At 40.4% G+C, this 23399-nt stretch overlaps 1 protein-coding gene across 1 annotated transcript in view; it reads right to left on the bottom strand.

The window, feature by feature from the left end:
• The window catches only part of LOC137287366 (protein Aster-B-like), a 94437-nt gene that overhangs the window by 44034 nt on the left and 27004 nt on the right, over window positions 1–23399 (bottom strand). The window contains exons 2-3 of the mRNA XM_067819628.1: window positions 4096–4218; window positions 3216–3708 (exon numbers count right to left, since the gene is read on the bottom strand). Of these exons, the coding sequence (XP_067675729.1) occupies window positions 3216–3708; window positions 4096–4218 (616 nt within the window). The remainder of the gene's footprint in view (window positions 1–3215; window positions 3709–4095; window positions 4219–23399) is intronic.

The raw sequence follows: 23399 nt of genomic DNA, 5'->3' as shown, positions 1-23399 counted from the left end.
CTTATCAAACAACTGAGATGTAAACAGTTAATATTGTTGAATCATAATAACTAAATTCGATATGAGTCATGAGAATCTCTTCATTTCCAATGACTTCCTACACTCTTGAACCTGCATGGGCTGTGATGGATATATCAGTCTCTGGGTCTGTACTACAGACTCAATATTTCACTGAGGCTGAACTGCAAACATGTCTTCTATGTAATGAAGCAGACAAGAGTTACATCCCTTACACTGCCAAAGATCATCACAACACTCGCATTTGAGGGACAAGTTTTAACAGAGTTTGGTCTCAGTTAAGCAGTAATTTAATGATGTCACAGAAATGGAACTAGAAATATAATCAGATGGACAATGTTTAAAACCAAAACTAAAAGTGTTTACAAGATGACACCGATGATATAGTATGTGTGACTATTGGTCTGCTAGCTTGTTGTTTAAAACCACAATCTACTATATTCTGGCTACATATTGTCACCGGAAAATATTTAAGTGAAGACTATGCAATCCAGTGATTGGAATCATGATTATCTATTTACACAATTTGGGTAAGATCCTGTTATTCACCTGACATACCAACTCGTTTGCTGAACATCAATTCTAACATATGTTCTCAGGAAACAGGAGCTTGTTCAGTACATTCAAAGTATAAGACCAAAAACCTATTCTTTCCTGGATATAAATTCTACATCAGAATCCCTACAAGGACAAGTATACTGCCTACTTAAGACCAACTTTCTCCCAGAATATACGGGGACAAACTAGTCTCAACCAGGATCTTACAGGGTGAAATCCTCATACAAACACTTTTCAATACACTACATACCCACATCTTCAAACAGTGTAGATCTATAATCTATCACCACCCTGCAATAGATCAACCTTGACAATCCAATCATAATCTGTCACAGAACAACAAAGTTGTTGAAGGCAATCACCACCATGTCACACAGAGGTTGTTGGAAATCTATAGTGTGTACCATGTGGCTGGGCCACCATGTGTTACCTGTTGGTATGGATATATCATTGACAATGTGCAGGTTCTGTGTTAAGACAAGCAAATTGATCATGCATATTCTTTATTTCACATTCATAACACATTATACAAAGTGCTGCATCTCATATTCTTGGTTTCACATAAGAAAACGTACATAACTCCCAAAATTAGACTTTGGTTCTTGAACATGACAGAATAGTGATTCATGCAACTGTTCACTTCAAATCTAAACCTAAGATAGGACAAATAAACCACACAGTAGAAGCACAAACCCTGTATCGGTGTTCATCCATGTTGACTAAATGTATCTATTTCCCCATGACTAAATTCAGTTTCCCCCATAGGCTAAACACAACCATTCTTGTCAGAAAGCAACCAATGAAGTAACATCTGTCATTGCCCCTGGAAAGTAGGTCCAATCCAGGGGGGCATTCAGACTCATTTCTTCACACGAAACCTGGCTTGCTGATCTATATATTCATGAAGAGTTCAGCCCTAACCTCATCCTATCATACAGGAGATTAGTACCATTTTTCCGCTCATTGGTACCAGGTAAACAAGTAACAACAATAAAATACCCCCCAATTCCTCTGCAGTTGGTGGGTACCAGGCAGGCAAATGTCCTTAACATGGTCCCATTTCCTCAACAATTGATTGATGGATGATACGTAAGTAACACTTTTAACATGGCCTTTGACTGGTGGATGATAGGCAAATAACACTATAACATGACCTTATTTCCTCAGTAATTGATTGGTGCATGATAGGCAAATAACACTGTTACCATGGCCTTATTTCCTCAGCAATTGATTGGTGCATGATAGGCAAATAACACTGTTACCATGGCCTTATTTCCTCAGCAATTGATTGGTGCATGATAGGCAAATAACACCGTTACCATGGCCTTATCTCCTCAGTAATTGATTGATGCATGATAGACAAATAACACTGTTACCATGGCCTTATTTCCTCAGCAATTGAATGGTGCATGATAGACAAATAACACTAATAACAAGGTCCCATTTCCTCAGTAATTGACTGGTGGATGATAGACAAGTAACACTGATACCATTGCCTTATTTCCTCAGCATCTGTTAGGGACTAGATAGGCAAGTTAACTGACAACAAATCTTCAAGCATTCACTGACAGGATTCAGAAGGTATGTACAAGGGGAGCAACTCTGTACAATGGAAGATATTGACCCTGCCTCCTCCATCTTGGCTTGTGTATCATCACATATCCAGGATACCGGGCCAGTTTTCCATGATATATCAAAATCTCAACAAAAATGATTCGAACCTTACTTCACTGATTTCAAGGGGTAACATGCATGTTACAACTACATACTACCAGAAACTAGGGCTGACTCAACAAAAATCTGAAATATTCTTGCTAGAAAGAATTCTTCATGATTATGGAGAGGAAAACACACACAATATATAAAGACATGTCAACATTGATTCTGACTGGTGTTCAGAAAGTGTTAGTAATCTGTATGCCATATAAATGGCATCATTAACATAAATTAGTCACAGCTCACCTGTGATAAGATATAGGTTGGTATCGTTTTTTCAATTTTTTATCATTACTCAACTTACTTCTTTGTTATCTATCAGTGAATATTTAGTTAGCAATTTTCCCCATGATCTATTTTCAGTCAGGTAACAAAAAACAACCCTTATCTTCAGCACTCTAACAATGCATGTCTCCTACAACTATTCCTGGCCAGGGAAACTCACACTAAAAATCTACGACTTTTGCATGATTCCATTACCTTTTAACCCTTCTTATAAATGATTCATATCATGCATGGGGAAAAACATACATGGATCGACCCAGTGTGTTGATCACTTATGCCTGGAGTGAATCAGTCAGTGTTTGAGTTTAGTTTTACACTGCTTTTAGCAATCAGGCACCCACTCGCCAGCACACAAATTCTGAAATTTTAACCCGCTCAGCCACCGTGGCTTCCACAAACACAGTCTGACAACTGGTAGTTTGGCACATTGGACTTAGTGTACCCCTCTGACATGTGTAAACTGGCACATCTCCCACTGCCAAAAGGTATGACTAAATTTAGTTTTACAGAAATGGGCTTTACAGATTGTCCTTGTGAACGGAATCGAACCTGGTCTTCAGCATTAGCAAACACCTTCACCACAATGCTACCCCATCATCCCTACACTCGGAAGGAAAGGTAGAGAACACAATACTTACTGTATACCACGCTGATTTCTTCTTCTTCTCATTCTTAGAATATTTGAGTGAGCTGGAGGCTGCTGCAAGGCTGTTGTCTGGAGACCGACAACTGGCGTCACTCATGGACCCATTCCATGACTCCACGCTTAAGTTGAGGTCCAGCGACTTCTCTGAACATTTGTCCATGATGTTGTCGAGGGACCTCTCGAATGATTTCTCCCGGGCATGTCTGTTCGGCAGTTTCTCCTTCTCCAACTGCGATTCTCCATCTATGATGTACATACGCTTCTCCGATGGTCTGTCATCCAAGATGGAGCCATTGTCGAAGGAGATTTGTGGTGAGGGCTCCTTATTGTCACCTCCACTCTCTTCACTGGCATTTTCCACATTGCCGTTTACCTTGTCACTATTTGATGGGCTCTCAGGATCATCCAGAGTTGTCTCCCTTGGGTCCTCTTCAATAGTTGTGTTTTGGGGTCGTGATGAGATATCTGCTGAAGATTTTCTGCGTCTGAAACATTCCGTCAGGGATTGTTATATTCTTGCTATTAATGAACACATTTTGTCTGACAGTGTGCTACTGACTTAAACACTCACCATGGAAACTAAATTAGTGATGTATCTCCCTAAGCATCACCTTTGTAACCATGGAAACAACTACAGATCTGTAACCTACATATAACAACAACACTGAAGTAACCATGGAAACATCATCAATACTTTCGTAACCATGAAAAACGAAATTGTGGCATAATCAACAAAGCATCACCTTGTTCTGTCAGAAACAGATACAATGCAATAGCTCACCCAATATCCTCACAGTAACCATGGTAAAAACTACTTGTTTTAATACTCATCACTACAGTTGCCATGGTAGCAACTAAAGGAGGTAACTCACTCGTCATCACGGATCTCCGAGGTGTTGATAATGAGGTTGTCACGTGCTGAATGTGAGGGGGCGCCACCAGCCATGTGGAGAGACTCCTGACTCGAGGCAGGGGTCAAATCACGTGAACGCCGGCTGAAACCAAAATGACCTGTAATGAGCGCTTGTCCAACTAGCTGTATCTGAACTTGTCACAACAAACAACCAAAATGACCTGTAATGAGCGCTTGTCCAGCTAGCTGTATCTGAACTTGTCACAACAAACAACCAAAATGACCTGTAATGAGCGCTTGTCCAGCTAGCTGTATCTGAACTTGTCACAACAAACAACCAAAATGACCTGTAATGAGCGCTTGTCCAGCTAGCTGTATCTGAACTTGTCACAACAAACAACCAAAATGACCTGTAATGAGCGCTTGTCCAGCTAGCTGTATCTGAACTTGTCACAACAAACAACCAAAATGACCTGTAATGAGCGCTTGTCCAGCTAGCTGTATCTGAACTTGTCACAACAAACAACCAAAATGACCTGTAATGAGCGCTTGTCCAACTAGCTGTATCTGAACTTGTCACAACAAACAACCAAAATGACCTGTAATGAGCGCTTGTCCAGCTAGCTGTATCTGAACTTGTCACAACAAACAACCAAAATGACCTGTAATGAGCGCTTGTCCAGCTAGCTGTATCTGAACTTGTCACAACAAACAACCAAAATGACCTGTAATGAGCGCTTGTCCAACTAGCTGTATCTGAACTTGTCACAACAAACAACCAAAATGACCTGTAATGAGCGCTTGTCCAGCTAGCTGTATCTGAACTTGTCACAACAAACAACCAAAATGACCTGTAATGAGCGCTTGTCCAGCTAGCTGTATCTGAACTTGTCACAACAAACAACCAAAATGACCTGTAATGAGCGCTTGTCCAGCTAGCTGTATCTGAACTTGTCACAACAAACAACCAAAATGACCTGTAATGAGCGCTTGTCCAGCTAGCTGTATCTGAACTTGTCACAACAAACAACCAAAATGACCTGTAATGAGCGCTTGTCCAGCTAGCTGTATCTGAACTTGTCACAACAAACAACCAAAATGACCTGTAATGAGCGCTTGTCCAGCTAGCTGTATCTGAACTTGTCACAACAAACAACCAAAATGACCTGTAATGAGCGCTTGTCCAGCTAGCTGTATCTGAACTTGTCACAACAAACAACCAAAATGACCTGTAATGAGCGCTTGTCCAGCTAGCTGTATCTGAACTTGTCACAACAAACAACCAAAATGACCTGTAATGAGCGCTTGTCCAGCTAGCTGTATCTGAACTTGTCAAAACAAACAACCAAAATGACCTGTAATGAGCGCTTGTCCAGCTAGCTGTATCTGAACTTGTCACAACAAACAACCAAAATGACCTGTAATGAGCGCTTGTCCAGCTAGCTGTATCTGAACTTGTCAAAACAAACAACCAAAATGACCTGTAATGAGCGCTTGTCCAGCTAGCTGTATCTGAACTTGTCACAACAAACAACCAAAATGACCTGTAATGAGCGCTTGTCCAGCTAGCTGTATCTGAACTTGTCACAACAAACAACCAAAATGACCTGTAATGAGCGCTTGTCCAGCTAGCTGTATCTGAACTTGTCACAACAAACAACCAAAATGACCTGTAATGAGCGCTTGTCCAACTAGCTGTATCTGAACTTGTCACAACAAACAACCAAAATGACCTGTAATGAGCGCTTGTCCAGCTAGCTGTATCTGAACTTGTCACAACAAACAACCAAAATGACCTGTAATGAGCGCTTGTCCAGCTAGCTGTATCTGAACTTGTCAAAACAAACAACCAAAATGACCTGTAATGAGCGCTTGTCCAGCTAGCTGTATCTGAACTTGTCACAACAAACAACCAAAATGACCTGTAATGAGCGCTTGTCCAGCTAGCTGTATCTGAACTTGTCACAACAAACAACCAAAATGACCTGTAATGAGCGCTTGTCCAGCTAGCTGTATCTGAACTTGTCACAACAAACAACCAAAATGACCTGTAATGAGCGCTTGTCCAGCTAGCTGTATCTGAACTTGTCACAACAAACAACCAAAATGACCTGTAATGAGCGCTTGTCCAGCTAGCTGTATCTGAACTTGTCACAACAAACAACCAAAATGACCTGTAATGAGCGCTTGTCCAACTAGCTGTATCTGAACTTGTCACAACAAACAACCAAAATGACCTGTAATGAGCGCTTGTCCAGCTAGCTGTATCTGAACTTGTCACAACAAACAACCAAAATGACCTGTAATGAGCGCTTGTCCAGCTAGCTGTATCTGAACTTGTCACAACAAACAACCAAAATGACCTGTAATGAGCGCTTGTCCAGCTAGCTGTATCTGAACTTGTCACAACAAACAACCAAAATGACCTGTAATGAGCGCTTGTCCAGCTAGCTGTATCTGAACTTGTCACAACAAACAACCAAAATGACCTGTAATGAGCGCTTGTCCAGCTAGCTGTATCTGAACTTGTCACAACAAACAACCAAAATGACCTGTAATGAGCGCTTGTCCAGCTAGCTGTATCTGAACTTGTCACAACAAACAACCAAAATGACCTGTAATGAGCGCTTGTCCAGCTAGCTGTATCTGAACTTGTCACAACAAACAACCAAAATGACCTGTAATGAGCGCTTGTCCAGCTAGCTGTATCTGAACTTGTCACAACAAACAACCAAAATGACCTGTAATGAGCGCTTGTCCAGCTAGCTGTATCTGAACTTGTCACAACAAACAACCAAAATGACCTGTAATGAGCGCTTGTCCAGCTAGCTGTATCTGAACTTGTCACAACAAACAACCAAAATGACCTGTAATGAGCGCTTGTCCAGCTAGCTGTATCTGAACTTGTCACAACAAACAACCAAAATGACCTGTAATGAGCGCTTGTCCAGCTAGCTGTATCTGAACTTGTCACAACAAACAACCAAAATGACCTGTAATGAGCGCTTGTCCAGCTAGCTGTATCTGAACTTGTCACAACAAACAACCAAAATGACCTGTAATGAGCGCTTGTCCAGCTAGCTGTATCTGAACTTGTCACAACAAACAACCAAAATGACCTGTAATGAGCGCTTGTCCAGCTAGCTGTATCTGAACTTGTCACAACAAACAACCAAAATGACCTGTAATGAGCGCTTGTCCAGCTAGCTGTATCTGAACTTGTCACAACAAACAACCAAAATGACCTGTAATGAGCGCTTGTCCAGCTAGCTGTATCTGAACTTGTCACAACAAACAACCAAAATGACCTGTAATGAGCGCTTGTCCAGCTAGCTGTATCTGAACTTGTCACAACAAACAACCAAAATGACCTGTAATGAGCGCTTGTCCAGCTAGCTGTATCTGAACTTGTCACAACAAACAACCAAAATGACCTGTAATGAGCGCTTGTCCAGCTAGCTGTATCTGAACTTGTCACAACAAACAACCAAAATGACCTGTAATGAGCGCTTGTCCAGCTAGCTGTATCTGAACTTGTCACAACAAACAACCAAAATGACCTGTAATGAGCGCTTGTCCAGCTAGCTGTATCTGAACTTGTCACAACAAACAACCAAAATGACCTGTAATGAGCGCTTGTCCAGCTAGCTGTATCTGAACTTGTCACAACAAACAACCAAAATGACCTGTAATGAGCGCTTGTCCAGCTAGCTGTATCTGAACTTGTCACAACAAACAACCAAAATGACCTGTAATGAGCGCTTGTCCAGCTAGCTGTATCTGAACTTGTCACAACAAACAACCAAAATGACCTGTAATGAGCGCTTGTCCAGCTAGCTGTATCTGAACTTGTCACAACAAACAACCAAAATGACCTGTAATGAGCGCTTGTCCAGCTAGCTGTATCTGAACTTGTCACAACAAACAACCAAAATGACCTGTAATGAGCGCTTGTCCAGCTAGCTGTATCTGAACTTGTCACAACAAACAACCAAAATGACCTGTAATGAGCGCTTGTCCAGCTAGCTGTATCTGAACTTGTCACAACAAACAACCAAAATGACCTGTAATGAGCGCTTGTCCAGCTAGCTGTATCTGAACTTGTCACAACAAACAACCAAAATGACCTGTAATGAGCGCTTGTCCAGCTAGCTGTATCTGAACTTGTCACAACAAACAACCAAAATGACCTGTAATGAGCGCTTGTCCAGCTAGCTGTATCTGAACTTGTCACAACAAACAACCAAAATGACCTGTAATGAGCGCTTGTCCAGCTAGCTGTATCTGAACTTGTCACAACAAACAACCAAAATGACCTGTAATGAGCGCTTGTCCAGCTAGCTGTATCTGAACTTGTCACAACAAACAACCAAAATGACCTGTAATGAGCGCTTGTCCAGCTAGCTGTATCTGAACTTGTCACAACAAACAACCAAAATGACCTGTAATGAGCGCTTGTCCAGCTAGCTGTATCTGAACTTGTCACAACAAACAACCAAAATGACCTGTAATGAGCGCTTGTCCAGCTAGCTGTATCTGAACTTGTCACAACAAACAACCAAAATGACCTGTAATGAGCGCTTGTCCAGCTAGCTGTATCTGAACTTGTCACAACAAACAACCAAAATGACCTGTAATGAGCGCTTGTCCAGCTAGCTGTATCTGAACTTGTCACAACAAACAACCAAAATGACCTGTAATGAGCGCTTGTCCAGCTAGCTGTATCTGAACTTGTCACAACAAACAACCAAAATGACCTGTAATGAGCGCTTGTCCAGCTAGCTGTATCTGAACTTGTCACAACAAACAACCAAAATGACCTGTAATGAGCGCTTGTCCAGCTAGCTGTATCTGAACTTGTCACAACAAACAACCAAAATGACCTGTAATGAGCGCTTGTCCAGCTAGCTGTATCTGAACTTGTCACAACAAACAACCAAAATGACCTGTAATGAGCGCTTGTCCAGCTAGCTGTATCTGAACTTGTCACAACAAACAACCAAAATGACCTGTAATGAGCGCTTGTCCAGCTAGCTGTATCTGAACTTGTCACAACAAACAACCAAAATGACCTGTAATGAGCGCTTGTCCAGCTAGCTGTATCTGAACTTGTCACAACAAACAACCAAAATGACCTGTAATGAGCGCTTGTCCAGCTAGCTGTATCTGAACTTGTCACAACAAACAACCAAAATGACCTGTAATGAGCGCTTGTCCAGCTAGCTGTATCTGAACTTGTCACAACAAACAACCAAAATGACCTGTAATGAGCGCTTGTCCAGCTAGCTGTATCTGAACTTGTCACAACAAACAACCAAAATGACCTGTAATGAGCGCTTGTCCAGCTAGCTGTATCTGAACTTGTCACAACAAACAACCAAAATGACCTGTAATGAGCGCTTGTCCAGCTAGCTGTATCTGAACTTGTCACAACAAACAACCAAAATGACCTGTAATGAGCGCTTGTCCAGCTAGCTGTATCTGAACTTGTCACAACAAACAACCAAAATGACCTGTAATGAGCGCTTGTCCAGCTAGCTGTATCTGAACTTGTCACAACAAACAACCAAAATGACCTGTAATGAGCGCTTGTCCAGCTAGCTGTATCTGAACTTGTCACAACAAACAACCAAAATGACCTGTAATGAGCGCTTGTCCAGCTAGCTGTATCTGAACTTGTCACAACAAACAACCAAAATGACCTGTAATGAGCGCTTGTCCAGCTAGCTGTATCTGAACTTGTCACAACAAACAACCAAAATGACCTGTAATGAGCGCTTGTCCAGCTAGCTGTATCTGAACTTGTCACAACAAACAACCAAAATGACCTGTAATGAGCGCTTGTCCAGCTAGCTGTATCTGAACTTGTCACAACAAACAACCAAAATGACCTGTAATGAGCGCTTGTCCAGCTAGCTGTATCTGAACTTGTCACAACAAACAACCAAAATGACCTGTAATGAGCGCTTGTCCAGCTAGCTGTATCTGAACTTGTCACAACAAACAACCAAAATGACCTGTAATGAGCGCTTGTCCAGCTAGCTGTATCTGAACTTGTCACAACAAACAACCAAAATGACCTGTAATGAGCGCTTGTCCAGCTAGCTGTATCTGAACTTGTCACAACAAACAACCAAAATGACCTGTAATGAGCGCTTGTCCAGCTAGCTGTATCTGAACTTGTCACAACAAACAACCAAAATGACCTGTAATGAGCGCTTGTCCAGCTAGCTGTATCTGAACTTGTCACAACAAACAACCAAAATGACCTGTAATGAGCGCTTGTCCAGCTAGCTGTATCTGAACTTGTCACAACAAACAACCAAAATGACCTGTAATGAGCGCTTGTCCAGCTAGCTGTATCTGAACTTGTCACAACAAACAACCAAAATGACCTGTAATGAGCGCTTGTCCAGCTAGCTGTATCTGAACTTGTCACAACAAACAACCAAAATGACCTGTAATGAGCGCTTGTCCAGCTAGCTGTATCTGAACTTGTCACAACAAACAACCAAAATGACCTGTAATGAGCGCTTGTCCAGCTAGCTGTATCTGAACTTGTCACAACAAACAACCAAAATGACCTGTAATGAGCGCTTGTCCAGCTAGCTGTATCTGAACTTGTCACAACAAACAACCAAAATGACCTGTAATGAGCGCTTGTCCAGCTAGCTGTATCTGAACTTGTCACAACAAACAACCAAAATGACCTGTAATGAGCGCTTGTCCAGCTAGCTGTATCTGAACTTGTCACAACAAACAACCAAAATGACCTGTAATGAGCGCTTGTCCAGCTAGCTGTATCTGAACTTGTCACAACAAACAACCAAAATGACCTGTAATGAGCGCTTGTCCAGCTAGCTGTATCTGAACTTGTCACAACAAACAACCAAAATGACCTGTAATGAGCGCTTGTCCAGCTAGCTGTATCTGAACTTGTCACAACAAACAACCAAAATGACCTGTAATGAGCGCTTGTCCAGCTAGCTGTATCTGAACTTGTCACAACAAACAACCAAAATGACCTGTAATGAGCGCTTGTCCAGCTAGCTGTATCTGAACTTGTCACAACAAACAACCAAAATGACCTGTAATGAGCGCTTGTCCAGCTAGCTGTATCTGAACTTGTCACAACAAACAACCAAAATGACCTGTAATGAGCGCTTGTCCAGCTAGCTGTATCTGAACTTGTCACAACAAACAACCAAAATGACCTGTAATGAGCGCTTGTCCAGCTAGCTGTATCTGAACTTGTCACAACAAACAACCAAAATGACCTGTAATGAGCGCTTGTCCAGCTAGCTGTATCTGAACTTGTCACAACAAACAACCAAAATGACCTGTAATGAGCGCTTGTCCAGCTAGCTGTATCTGAACTTGTCACAACAAACAACCAAAATGACCTGTAATGAGCGCTTGTCCAACTAGCTGTATCTGAACTTGTCACAACAAACAACCAAAATGACCTGTAATGAGCGCTTGTCCAGCTAGCTGTATCTGAACTTGTCACAACAAACAACCAAAATGACCTGTAATGAGCGCTTGTCCAGCTAGCTGTATCTGAACTTGTCACAACAAACAACCAAAATGACCTGTAATGAGCGCTTGTCCAACTAGCTGTATCTGAACTTGTCACAACAAACAACCAAAATGACCTGTAATGAGCGCTTGTCCAGCTAGCTGTATCTGAACTTGTCACAACAAACAACCAAAATGACCTGTAATGAGCGCTTGTCCAACTAGCTGTATCTGAACTTGTCACAACAAACAACCAAAATGACCTGTAATGAGCGCTTGTCCAGCTAGCTGTATCTGAACTTGTCACAACAAACAACCAAAATGACCTGTAATGAGCGCTTGTCCAGCTAGCTGTATCTGAACTTGTCACAACAAACAACCAAAATGACCTGTAATGAGCGCTTGTCCAGCTAGCTGTATCTGAACTTGTCACAACAAACAACCAAAATGACCTGTAATGAGCGCTTGTCCAGCTAGCTGTATCTGAACTTGTCACAACAAACAACCAAAATGACCTGTAATGAGCGCTTGTCCAGCTAGCTGTATCTGAACTTGTCACAACAAACAACCAAAATGACCTGTAATGAGCGCTTGTCCAGCTAGCTGTATCTGAACTTGTCACAACAAACAACCTATATGTCACAATGGATAGTGGTTCATGATCGCCTCGATCGACATTTTCAAAGTTGACAAGTAATAAAAAAGGATGGATTGCCCGACTGACTGAGTTTGGTTTTACACCGCTTTCAGCCATAATCCAGCAACATTACAGTGGGGAATACTGGATATGGCTTCACACATCGTACCAATGTGGGGATTTAAACGCGGGTCTTCAGCGTGATGAGACAACGCTTTAATCACTAGGCTACCCCACCATCCACAAAGTGAGGATACTGTATGGATGAAAAGTTCCCTTTCACATTGGGAATAGCTGGCTTGTACATGCTTCAGCTGTAGCCATAATACGTTCCGGAAGTTATCATCCATAAAGTGTCCAACCTTGATGCATGAATAATCAACAGGCATACTGCACGCTATGTCATCACACACCTGTACATCGTGTTCAACTCAACTATGTTTATAACATGCTTGCAACGAGCAGACAGACACAACAACAATCCCTGGCCTCTTGCCGAATAGTTTACTGAAATGTCTGTAAACAACTAATGTGAAACTAAGTAGAATTAGTGGTCCCCTGGACTTTGTTTTAGCCATCACGGTTTACTGTGTTACAACTCTAGCCAGGATTGTAAGTAGGCTGCTGGTCCTATGTATGTAGTACTGCCCCATGCAAGACTGGGCCGTGACATTCCAGCTGTGCGGGTCTGGTGTAAGTGAGTATGGTGTGACACTGCTTTTAGCAATATTCCAGTAATATTGTAGCAGGAGAAACCAGAAACTGGATTCATATATAGCAACCATGCAGGGTATCAAGCTGAGGTCTTCGGCTGAACAAATGAATGCTTTAACCCCTAGGCTACCCCATCGCCCCAGTTTTTGTAGGTATTCCACTTAAATCATTATCGTTAGTCTATCTCTGCACCATCTATCATTTACTGAGCATCACAACATCAAGTAAGTTGGTTGTTAATGAAACAAAAATTTCATCACTAAGAAAAAATCACAGGGTGTGGTTTTAATTATTTTACTATACCTGCACTCAGTGCACCCTGACTTAAAAGTTCAGCTGCACCTTTAACATTTTGGTTGCAACGTAAAATAATGTCACTGGTTTTAAAAAGTGACAAAAATACTTGATTAGCAATTTTCATAACAAACGTTTGGTATCAGACACATTCAAGTGAACTTGACACCATGGTGATAAATGATGAATGATTCTGTTTCAATTCTGCATAACCTATATTCATAAATCTCAATTACATTATTTCCTCTACATTATTGATTTATGAGTTCACAACTGCATGTACTGAAACAAGTCAAGCAGAGAGAAACACATTACTTCCAGTCACTTACTTCCCAATTAAAACACACAATGACAGCGACAAGATGTTGGAGGATGTATTGTTACCTACACTGAACCTGCTGTTGCTGAAGTTAACTTGCACCACATATCATGCACTGGTGCAGGTTGTAAATAGGGAAATCATACCCTGCACAGTGACACTGAACACAATATCATATCTAACTCATTGTCACACACACACCAATCTCAACAGTTTTCACCTACATAAAGAGGCCTACCTTACACATGTATCATTGATAGATTTAGGCTTAAGTAAACAAACCTGCAACATGCAATCACAAGTTCTGTGAGCGAGTGTTAGTTTTATGGTGCTTTTACCAATATTCCAGCAATATTCAAGCAAAATCAAGGTGGGCGACAACAGAAACGTGCCTTACTTACAATTACAAGCTTCAACTCTGCTAAAACCTACGTTCAATCACACATACTTAAACTGCAATCATGGTACAAGTTGCCTCACAGTTCACCAGACCTGTATTATTTTCTTGCAGTGGGTGGGGCTGTCAGCATTGCGAAACACCTCCACAACAATCATCCGAACTGCTGGTTCCCATAACATAGCCAACAAAAGAACATAACACAAAAGGTGTTTAGCAATACCAAACATCATACGTGGCTACCAAGTAACATTAGTTTTGTCTTTAATGTGTTGTCCCTACTCACTCAACATCACCTTCAAAAACATACTGCATACTCATGCAGTACATGGAGAGTTTGAAAACAAACAACACTATTAACTCGTCTGTCCCTCAGTGGATGACTGACAAAGAGCCTGCTCAGGAACTGAACCTGACAAAGGATCAAATTGGAAATTCTCACTTTCAAACAATATTTTAATCACTTGTGACAACACAATAAAGTAGTTTATGAAATGCAGTAATGCTGTCATAAAATATAGAAATATTAATCATAAACAAATAACACTAAATTCATTCATTCATTCATTCATTCTCACTCTTTCATTCATTTACTGACGTCAAGATGATCTGATTTTCACACAATTTAGCAAGTCATGTTTCCAACTTTAACTTCAACTTCAATTTCATCAAGAATAAATTCAGTGAACCTATCAGTCACTCCATTTATTAACCATTAATTTATCTATGAACATATTATATCCCTCAGGACAGAATTATCAGCGTGAAATGTGACATTTGCCTTCAATGTTGAGATTAACACTCAGTTAGGGCCAAATCAGCTCCTTGACATGCAATGTGTAATTTTTTCCTGATGAGTCGTGTGATCATAATCACAAGAGAAACAGACACCTAGCATACTGCCGGGCGACATGTGTGTAAGACCATCAGGAAAACAGCTGTTGGGGCAACAATTTCTCCAAAGTTGGGTCAATAAGGAAAACATTTTAAATATCACGTAACATCAGACAAACACTGTGTGACAAATACTGAGGACTTACAAAATGAATATAAAATTGCCAAACTAACTGGCTCGTTTTCCACTATTTTCCAGTGTTGGACATGAAATGAATACTATTCTATTGTGGCTTGAACACAATCTCCCTTGAACACAATCTGCCTTGAACACAAGTGCTGTAGTGAGGTTCCTGCTGTCACTTGACGCCAGTCATACAGTTACAACTCTACATCAGATGTCCTGGTTCTCCAGCTCAACACACAGCAGTAGTAGCAGCAGTTCATCATAGGGATAGGCTTCATGCATCCTGGGTTTAATACTAGCACAACTAGCACAACCTTGGAACACATTAAACTTATCCTGCTGACATGTTTCAGTCTGCCAATGTAAAAAAGTTACAAAAGTTTGAAAACAAATAGACAATAGCTGTTCTCACTTGACCTTAATTGTATCCCAACTGTATAGACTGATGCTCATGTTTTTGACCACTGGATTGTCTGGTATTGACTTAATTCTTTACAGACTGTTAACACATAACTTCAATACTTGCGCTTAACAACAAACAATATTTTACTACTTGTAAACATCATGCAACCTTTGTTTCATAGCTGGCTGCTGGAGATTTACTGTTAACAGCCATTTTAAGAAATCCAATAGCAAGCTGTTATCTTTTGGTATAGAGGTAAGGGAACTATTTGCCAACCAGGCAGGGCTTGTAGTAATTTACAATCTCAAGATAAGTCAAGCTACAGTAAGCAGCTATCATTCCATCAGTAGCAACTCACAGAGGCAGTATTTGCAAGGTTGCATGCATGATATGATAGAAGCTCAGATGAGAAACATTCCAGGAGCTACTGTTAGAAACATGGATGATTAAGCAAGAATGATTCTAACTGTATGGGTCATCTGTCACAATAATCTATATCACTGAGGGCTAATCCTGCTGCATAATTCACACAAGTATATGTAATATGGAAACTTAGAAGGTGGGTTACCACAGAGCTATTCTGGCTACCATTTCAACACCAAATGCACAGCCATTATACTTAATTTACAGGTACCTCCAACCCCTACCTGCGTCAACTTGAACACACAGCCATTCTAAGACCACTTAATTCTTATCTGCCCAAAGTTGTCTACCAGGAAGTCAACGAACTCTACCAAAGACAATTTACAACTAGAGTTCGACAAAACATGAAGTCGTGTCAGTGCATCCACATATCACAAGTTATTCACCTCCACAAGTACACCTTCAACAGGTAACACAACTGGCTGGGGCAATTTCACACTTTCATGAACTAACAGGCTTTTGAAGCTCTCTCATTCAATAGCACTGACACTTGTATGCGATCAACTTTCCCACTGCCCGATTGTCATGGACTTCTGATCAAACATATCCATGATCTTAAAAGCATCACAGAGCAGTGGGCAGCCCTATGGTTAAAGCACCTGCTCATCATGCAGAAGGTTTGACTCCCCACCTATGCAGTATGTGGGAAACCCATTTGTGCTATCCCCACAGATATCTTGAATATTGCTAAAAGCAGCATAAAACCATACTCACTCACACATCTAAATGGCGACATGTTCCCAAGCTAAGTGTTGTTTCAGCATCTACAAACAGTCGCTAATAATTAAATACACCACATATACTCAGCAACCTTTGATGTGATAGACTCTCCGGAATTACATGTCAGCAGTAATGCAATTGTATAGGAGAAATTAGAACCTGGCATGAATAATAAAGATGTCTTCACAGTAGTACTTCATGGAAAAAGTTTATTATGTCTGCCACTTGTGTGAGGGTTAGTGTTGGGAATTGGTTAAAACATCAGAACTGATGATTGGTTAACTACAACCAATCAGTCATCAAATATAATTGGTTAGCATCATTTATCAAATTTTCCTGGCTACGTTTTATTTGTTAATGCATGAAAACATGTTCTTTCGGAGTTTTTAGCAGTTGCATAGAAAGCACTTGCGAATTTCACATAATTCAAAGGATGACTAGTATATTAGTCTCGGGCCCCGTTCCCCACAGCAATCGCAGCACTAGAGATATCATAACTTGCATTCTTAAGACTGTCGTAGTGCTATGATCACTTTGAAGAAAGGGACCCTGGATTCTTTAGGATAAGTTCAATCATGACTTGGATCAATCTTGGTGCTAATGAAACCAACCTTGTGAAAAATATTGTCAATGCAAACAAGTGTTTCAAAATTGTTTATTTTCGATTATATGAAAATATGATCAAATTGCGTAATTATTTAGTCATTGCCACCAATGATTATTTAAATTAACCAGTCCAACACTACTGGAGGTACAACAATACATAGGGCCAAGCAACAACACATCTATATACACTGGTCACACTTCAGAGGTTCAATTTTATTGTACGAAGACACTTGATACAGGGCAAGTGACTTTAAGAAAGTAACTTGTTCTGACAAACTTTCAAATGCAGTTTGAATCATGGGGCTCGGAAATTTCACGCCTGCTACATAATCATGTCCTTTGTTGCCATTTATCCCAATTCAGATGGGACTATTCTTGTGTGAAGTAAGTTAACAATATGTAATTATCTCGGATAAAAGTACAGGTATCTGTGTAAGAGAAGGTTAACTGTCATGAGGCAAGCCCTGTGCCTTTTGATGAAGCTGCCCCAAACCAAGACACTGTGGCTGTAGTGACTTGCTGGAGTACTAAGTGACGCCTCAGTTCAACACAGCAACCTTGACCACAGCATTTCCTTTATCCTAGGTGATGTCATTCTTTTTAAAGATAATTGTGAAGATTTATTAATGGAAGCAAAGATTTCCTGTAGTTGTTGCATTGAAATCACTCTTCCAATGATTTCAAGCTTTACAGTATGTACTACACTCAGGAAGAATATCGGTACTTCAGCAGGATTAGAGCTGTAGAGACATACATACCGCTGCAAGAACAAAGGGCAATGTCAAGTATGTTAAAATCCCATTAAGGTACTTGATTATACAATACAAGCAAATATAAACGTTCTATGGATTATACACTCCACTATACAAATTCAAAGCGTGACTACAGCTGACATGGTTCGTGCATACAAGTGTTGTTGTTTAAGGACTGTCAGGCTGATGTGCACAAGGTTGACAAGGCAAGAACAGAATGCTTCTCTATACTAAATATTGCACAGTACTTCATCAGAATGTAAGTGAGATCATCCTGATCCACTGGTCAACCATATTTACTGTCTATATATTAACCAGTCTGGGAAATGGCCACTGTCCACTGTCCCATAGCCAGTAAAAATACAGTCAGGTCAATAAATGGTCACAGTCACTGGCCCAACCTGCTTGTGAAGCTTCATGGGGTCTCTTCATAAATAGATCACTCACTCCAACTTGTAAAGTTATAATGCACCTTAAAAGCATGAAGACTATGGCCAAATAAAAATGCTCATCATATTAGCATTTAGTGATAATAATGTCAGTGTTGTAATGTTCTATAATGCAGTCTCCAAACACCAAGTGATTGCCCGCGGCACTGAATCAGAATGTGATTCTTATTACCCCAGATAACCCAGCTCTCTGTTAGGCACCAGAAGGTTATACTCACATGTCTTTATCCAACCATATCATACTGAACATATCTTACTGTCACCTATTTTTCGTAATCTTTGGCAAGAACATGCCCAATTGGCTGTCAAAATTTGAAACCATTTCGCACAATGGTACTAACATAATGAAGGAAATATTATCGTGTTGCAACTGAGTTTCAGTGTCAGATCCAGCCATCTCATGGCCACAATGCCATACATGGTTTAAAATGTCTTTACTCTGAACCATCCAAAACCATTTCAGGGAAACTAACATCTACACAAGAGCCAAAAGCTGTAACAAAACACAAGGTTTGCATGTGAGGCCCAGAATGTGTGAATGTACAGCAGTGGTGCTGTGATGTTGAGAATCACAGTATCCCAACAGTGTGTGTTCAAGCAACAAGCAACATTGTTCTACACATCACCTAGTTCCCTAGACAACATTGTTCAAATGGGATTCATGCACCAGGAAAAGGGGTAATAGATATATGCATCTATGCATTTAATATAAAAAAATACCTTGAAAGATTTACTGTATTCATACTAACAATGACAGGCATACTGTTCTCAGGTTTAAAAGGGCAAAGCAATTTGTGACTCGTCTTCAAGACTAAAGCCAGCAAAGAAGATTTCAAAAGATGTCTATATTTTTAGACATCTAAACACGTCCTAAAATCAATATTTCATAATTTGCTACTTCCAGAGGGCCTAGTTCACCTCACCTTGTCTTTCCTTGTACATATGGTCACCTCACTCCATATTGGCCTAATATCAACACTAAATGCTACTAAGAATGATGTTTGTCAAAATACATATTTTTGGCAAATAGATGTACATGTTTTGCTTTGCACTTCAAGTGGAGTGGGTGTGTGCAAGTATGGTTTTACACCAGTTTTAGCAACATTCCAGCAATATCATGGCAGGGGACACCAGAAATGGGTTTCACACATTGTAATCACTGGAATCCAACAGGTCTTTGAGGTGGGGATGTGGCGTTTTGTTACACAGGTAGTTAGGGTTGGAATCAGGTTTGGGGACTTGAGGCTGAGGTGAGGGATGGTGGTTAAGGTGAGAAGGCATTAATTGTGCAACTGTGGTGATGGGTTTGGGGTAGAGGTTGAGGTAGGGATCAGGGTCTGTGGGTGTCAGGGTTGAAGTAGGGATCGGGGTCTAGGGGGAGTGGTGACTGAGGTTGGGGACAGGGTCTGTGGGTAGGGAAGGGGATGGAGTAGGAGTGGGGGTGGGGTTTGAAGAAAGGATCAGGGTCTGTGGGTGAGATCTGAAGTAGTTGTCAGGATCTGTGTGTGTGTGTGCGGGGGGGGGGGGGGGGGGGTGCTGAGGTAGGGATCAGGGTCTGTGGGTGAGGGATGAGGTTGGGATCAGGGCCTCGGGGTAGTGGTGATTGAGGGTGGGGACAAGGTCATTAAGTGGGTGGTGGCGCCATGGACAAGTATGAGGAATACAACATGAAAGCAACATGTGTAACTTCCACAACGTTCACACATAACACTCTGCTCATGTTTGCTGCCATCCAACAAAGCATGGCTACGCACAGAGGGGAGCTCTAACTAGTTTGTTTGCCCTACACATTAACCTCATCGCTCTTCAGTTTTATACAGAATTCCAGGACTTCAAAAACAATGAATACTCCCTTAGCGTGAGCTATACAGCGTAAGCTGTAGTCATTCTGAGACAGGCATCCCATGAAAGACAACCATGAAAACTTAAGTTATCGCATTGTCCTAAAACTCCGACATAGCATATTTCCCTCGTTCAGATGCTGGCCACAGGAACAATAAATACACAGGTTAGTTGAAGAATGCATAAAGTGCCCACAATGTTCCACCACAAACACAAAGCCAATGTTCAGAAATACCTCCATCGGGCAGGTAAGCTCAGCAAACAGAAACTTGTAGGAGTGTGTTTTAATAAAAATGTCACCAATTTGTGGAGAAATACCTAACGTGTTATACAGCATGCTGGACTTTTGTGTGTAGAATCAGAGAGAAAACACTGTTTGTATTAGTTAACACTAGCACAGGTATAGCAAATGACAAACTTAGAAACATTATGAGGCAATAACTTAGACTTAAAAAAACTGGCAAATATATTGTTTTCATTTTCATAAAAACATCATTTCATCAACTGCAAATGATCTAGTATCTTTTATGCAGCTGCAAGAAGGTGATGGGCAGGGTACAAGGTACTTGGTCAAATAAGGTAACTGGGTTCAATAATTGAGTGAGTATTGTTTTTAAATCACTTTTAGCAATATTCCAGCAACAGGGACAACAGAACCTGACTTCACACATAGTAGCCATGTAGGGAATCAAGCCTGGTCTTCAGCATGACAAGCGGATGATTCAACCACTAGGCTACCCAACTGACCCTGTGAGGACAAAGTCCCCATTATGTGTATGGCTCTAAATCAAGCTACAGATCCTCTATTACACTTGATCTGTAGACCTGGCTCTTACATGGAGAATGTAACTCTGGAAGGTTGCTGCCATCTACAGCTTGACATGGGGCAGACGAGCTGTTCAAGGCAGACGTTTACCTCATTGGTGATGACTTAGACAAGCTCAGGGTACAGTAGGATTGGTGAGATCAGTCTGGTTTTACCCCTCCTTCAGCATGTCAGATATTTCTGACATGTACAGAGTGAGTTCAGGAGAAAAGTTTAGCTCACTTCATGCAACCTACTGGCCATACAGCAATCTTGTTCACATAACTGTGATCTGTAAGCTGGATAAGATTTTCCCAGGTATTGTGGTATTGAGCATTGGTCTTATGCCACTTTTACCAACGTTGCAGCAAGATCACGGCAAGGGACACCATATTAAACCCAGGTCATTGAACCTGACCATCAGAGCCATTTAGTCTTTTTCTCACAAACAACCACCTAATGTTGCAAAGGGTGCAGTTATAAACAATATTCCCCACAATATTCCCAACAATGTTCGATGACTCCGAAAGGAAATGGGCAATGTATGAAAATTATGACTTATTCACATGTTGGTGTGCATGTATGGATGTGAAGGTCCTGTATAATACTGTTAGTAACGTAGTGTCTTGAAGGGGTCTTACAGTCCTGCACATCATTTCACAACACTGCACGTCGAATTTATTATCCTTAAGACCTGTAATGTAGCTCATCTTTTAACAACAACATTCAACTTCCAGAAGACTGAGGTGCAAAACCTCTTACCAAGATTTTTCCTGAATGGTCATAAAGGGAGATAACTCGGGAGGCTTAGGTTATGATAATGATGATCGGTTTTGTTAAATGACAAGTAAAATACAGAAACATTTTATCTTTTGGACACAAAAACACAATCTTTATTGACACAAAATAAAATTATAGCAACAATTTTGTTACTTTGTTTATACTCCTAATTGTATACATCAAATCTAAAATTTTGAAGCAATCAGCCCTTTAGCATTAAAGGTGTGACAATACAGAAAATTCAAGATACGGAATGTATCACGATATCTTGGAAAGATATGATACGATTTGATGCACATCATGACACACTATCTTGTATATTTTCATATCAGTGTAAATTTTGACATAATCGTCATTTTCTAGTGAAAATTTACAATTTCAAAGGTCATGAAAAAAGTACTGATATACTTATCATCCAATAAAGTATCACGATTATCGATGCTTCAATATAACCAATCAGAATTCAATAAAGTTATCTGCAGGGCTAAATAGACATACATGTCTATAGTAATCAACATCAAGATGAAATAACCTAAATATTTTGTGATGACAAGCCATTTATTGCAAAAAGCCATTCAAAGGTGTCTATTTATCATGTACACAAAACCCAAGAAAAATCAAGAATGGGGAAATATGTTTTGCAGGGTGCATTTTCCCAACCTTGATTTTTTTTCAAGACACATTTAATGGTGACTAATAACATTCTTCTGTTCAGGGTAAACACAAATTCGGTCTGTTATTAGAAATGTCTAGATTCAGTGCAGTTTCTACTGGCCTTTAGAGGAATGTAAACAAAAAATAAAAGAATTTCAAATACCCACAATAATTACATTTCGACATGTAAATCTATAGAGAAGATTACTGGAGTTAATGTGAGCGTCAATCATTCGCTCCCAGAAAATATGAACACAAAAAGAATGTAATAAGAGTTCTTGACAGTCTTTCAATACATTAAATGCATGTCAGACACTACATAACATGTAGGTTTGGCAGATCCATAAAATCACAAAAACATTTTCAAGAAGAAAATAACAACCCAATTATGTCTGCATAAATGGCAGCATTACTCAAACAACTGGTCCTGGTTCAATACAGGTGACAGGGCATGAATAAAATAACGAACTGATAATGGCATCAAATAATAAAAGTCTAAATTAACTGAACACATTTACCTATAATATCTATTTACCAAATACCAGTTATGATTCAACTCACATAAAGCCATAACACAGGTCTCTGATCATGGTGAGCAAGTTAGATCACCTCCATGGCAATATCCATGGAAGTACATATAGACAATCAATATGCTTTAATTTGAGTGAGTGAGTTTGTTTAAACCCCAAACTCATTATCATAGCAATGGGCATGCGGCAAAGGTCTCATCCCATTAGTCATACGCCTCACTAGTCATACAGGTTAAAACAACATATGGAATGGTTGACTGCACCAGCAACTACCTTCATAATACCTTTGTAAAAATAAAGTGGAATAATCCAAGAAACAAAACTACAGCTTGACATCAGTGAACTTACATAATGTGTCTGCAGCACGGCATACATGCATAAATCTGATCTTGAGCACAGTATACATACATAATCTGTATACGTACACAGTATCAATAAAGTATTTTTCTTTATATGAAT

Source organism: Haliotis asinina, chromosome 1, assembly GCF_037392515.1.
Source record: "Haliotis asinina isolate JCU_RB_2024 chromosome 1, JCU_Hal_asi_v2, whole genome shotgun sequence".
In the NCBI taxonomy this organism is placed as follows: Eukaryota; Metazoa; Mollusca; class Gastropoda; order Lepetellida; family Haliotidae; genus Haliotis; species Haliotis asinina.
This window is presented reverse-complemented; position numbering and strand designations above follow the sequence as displayed.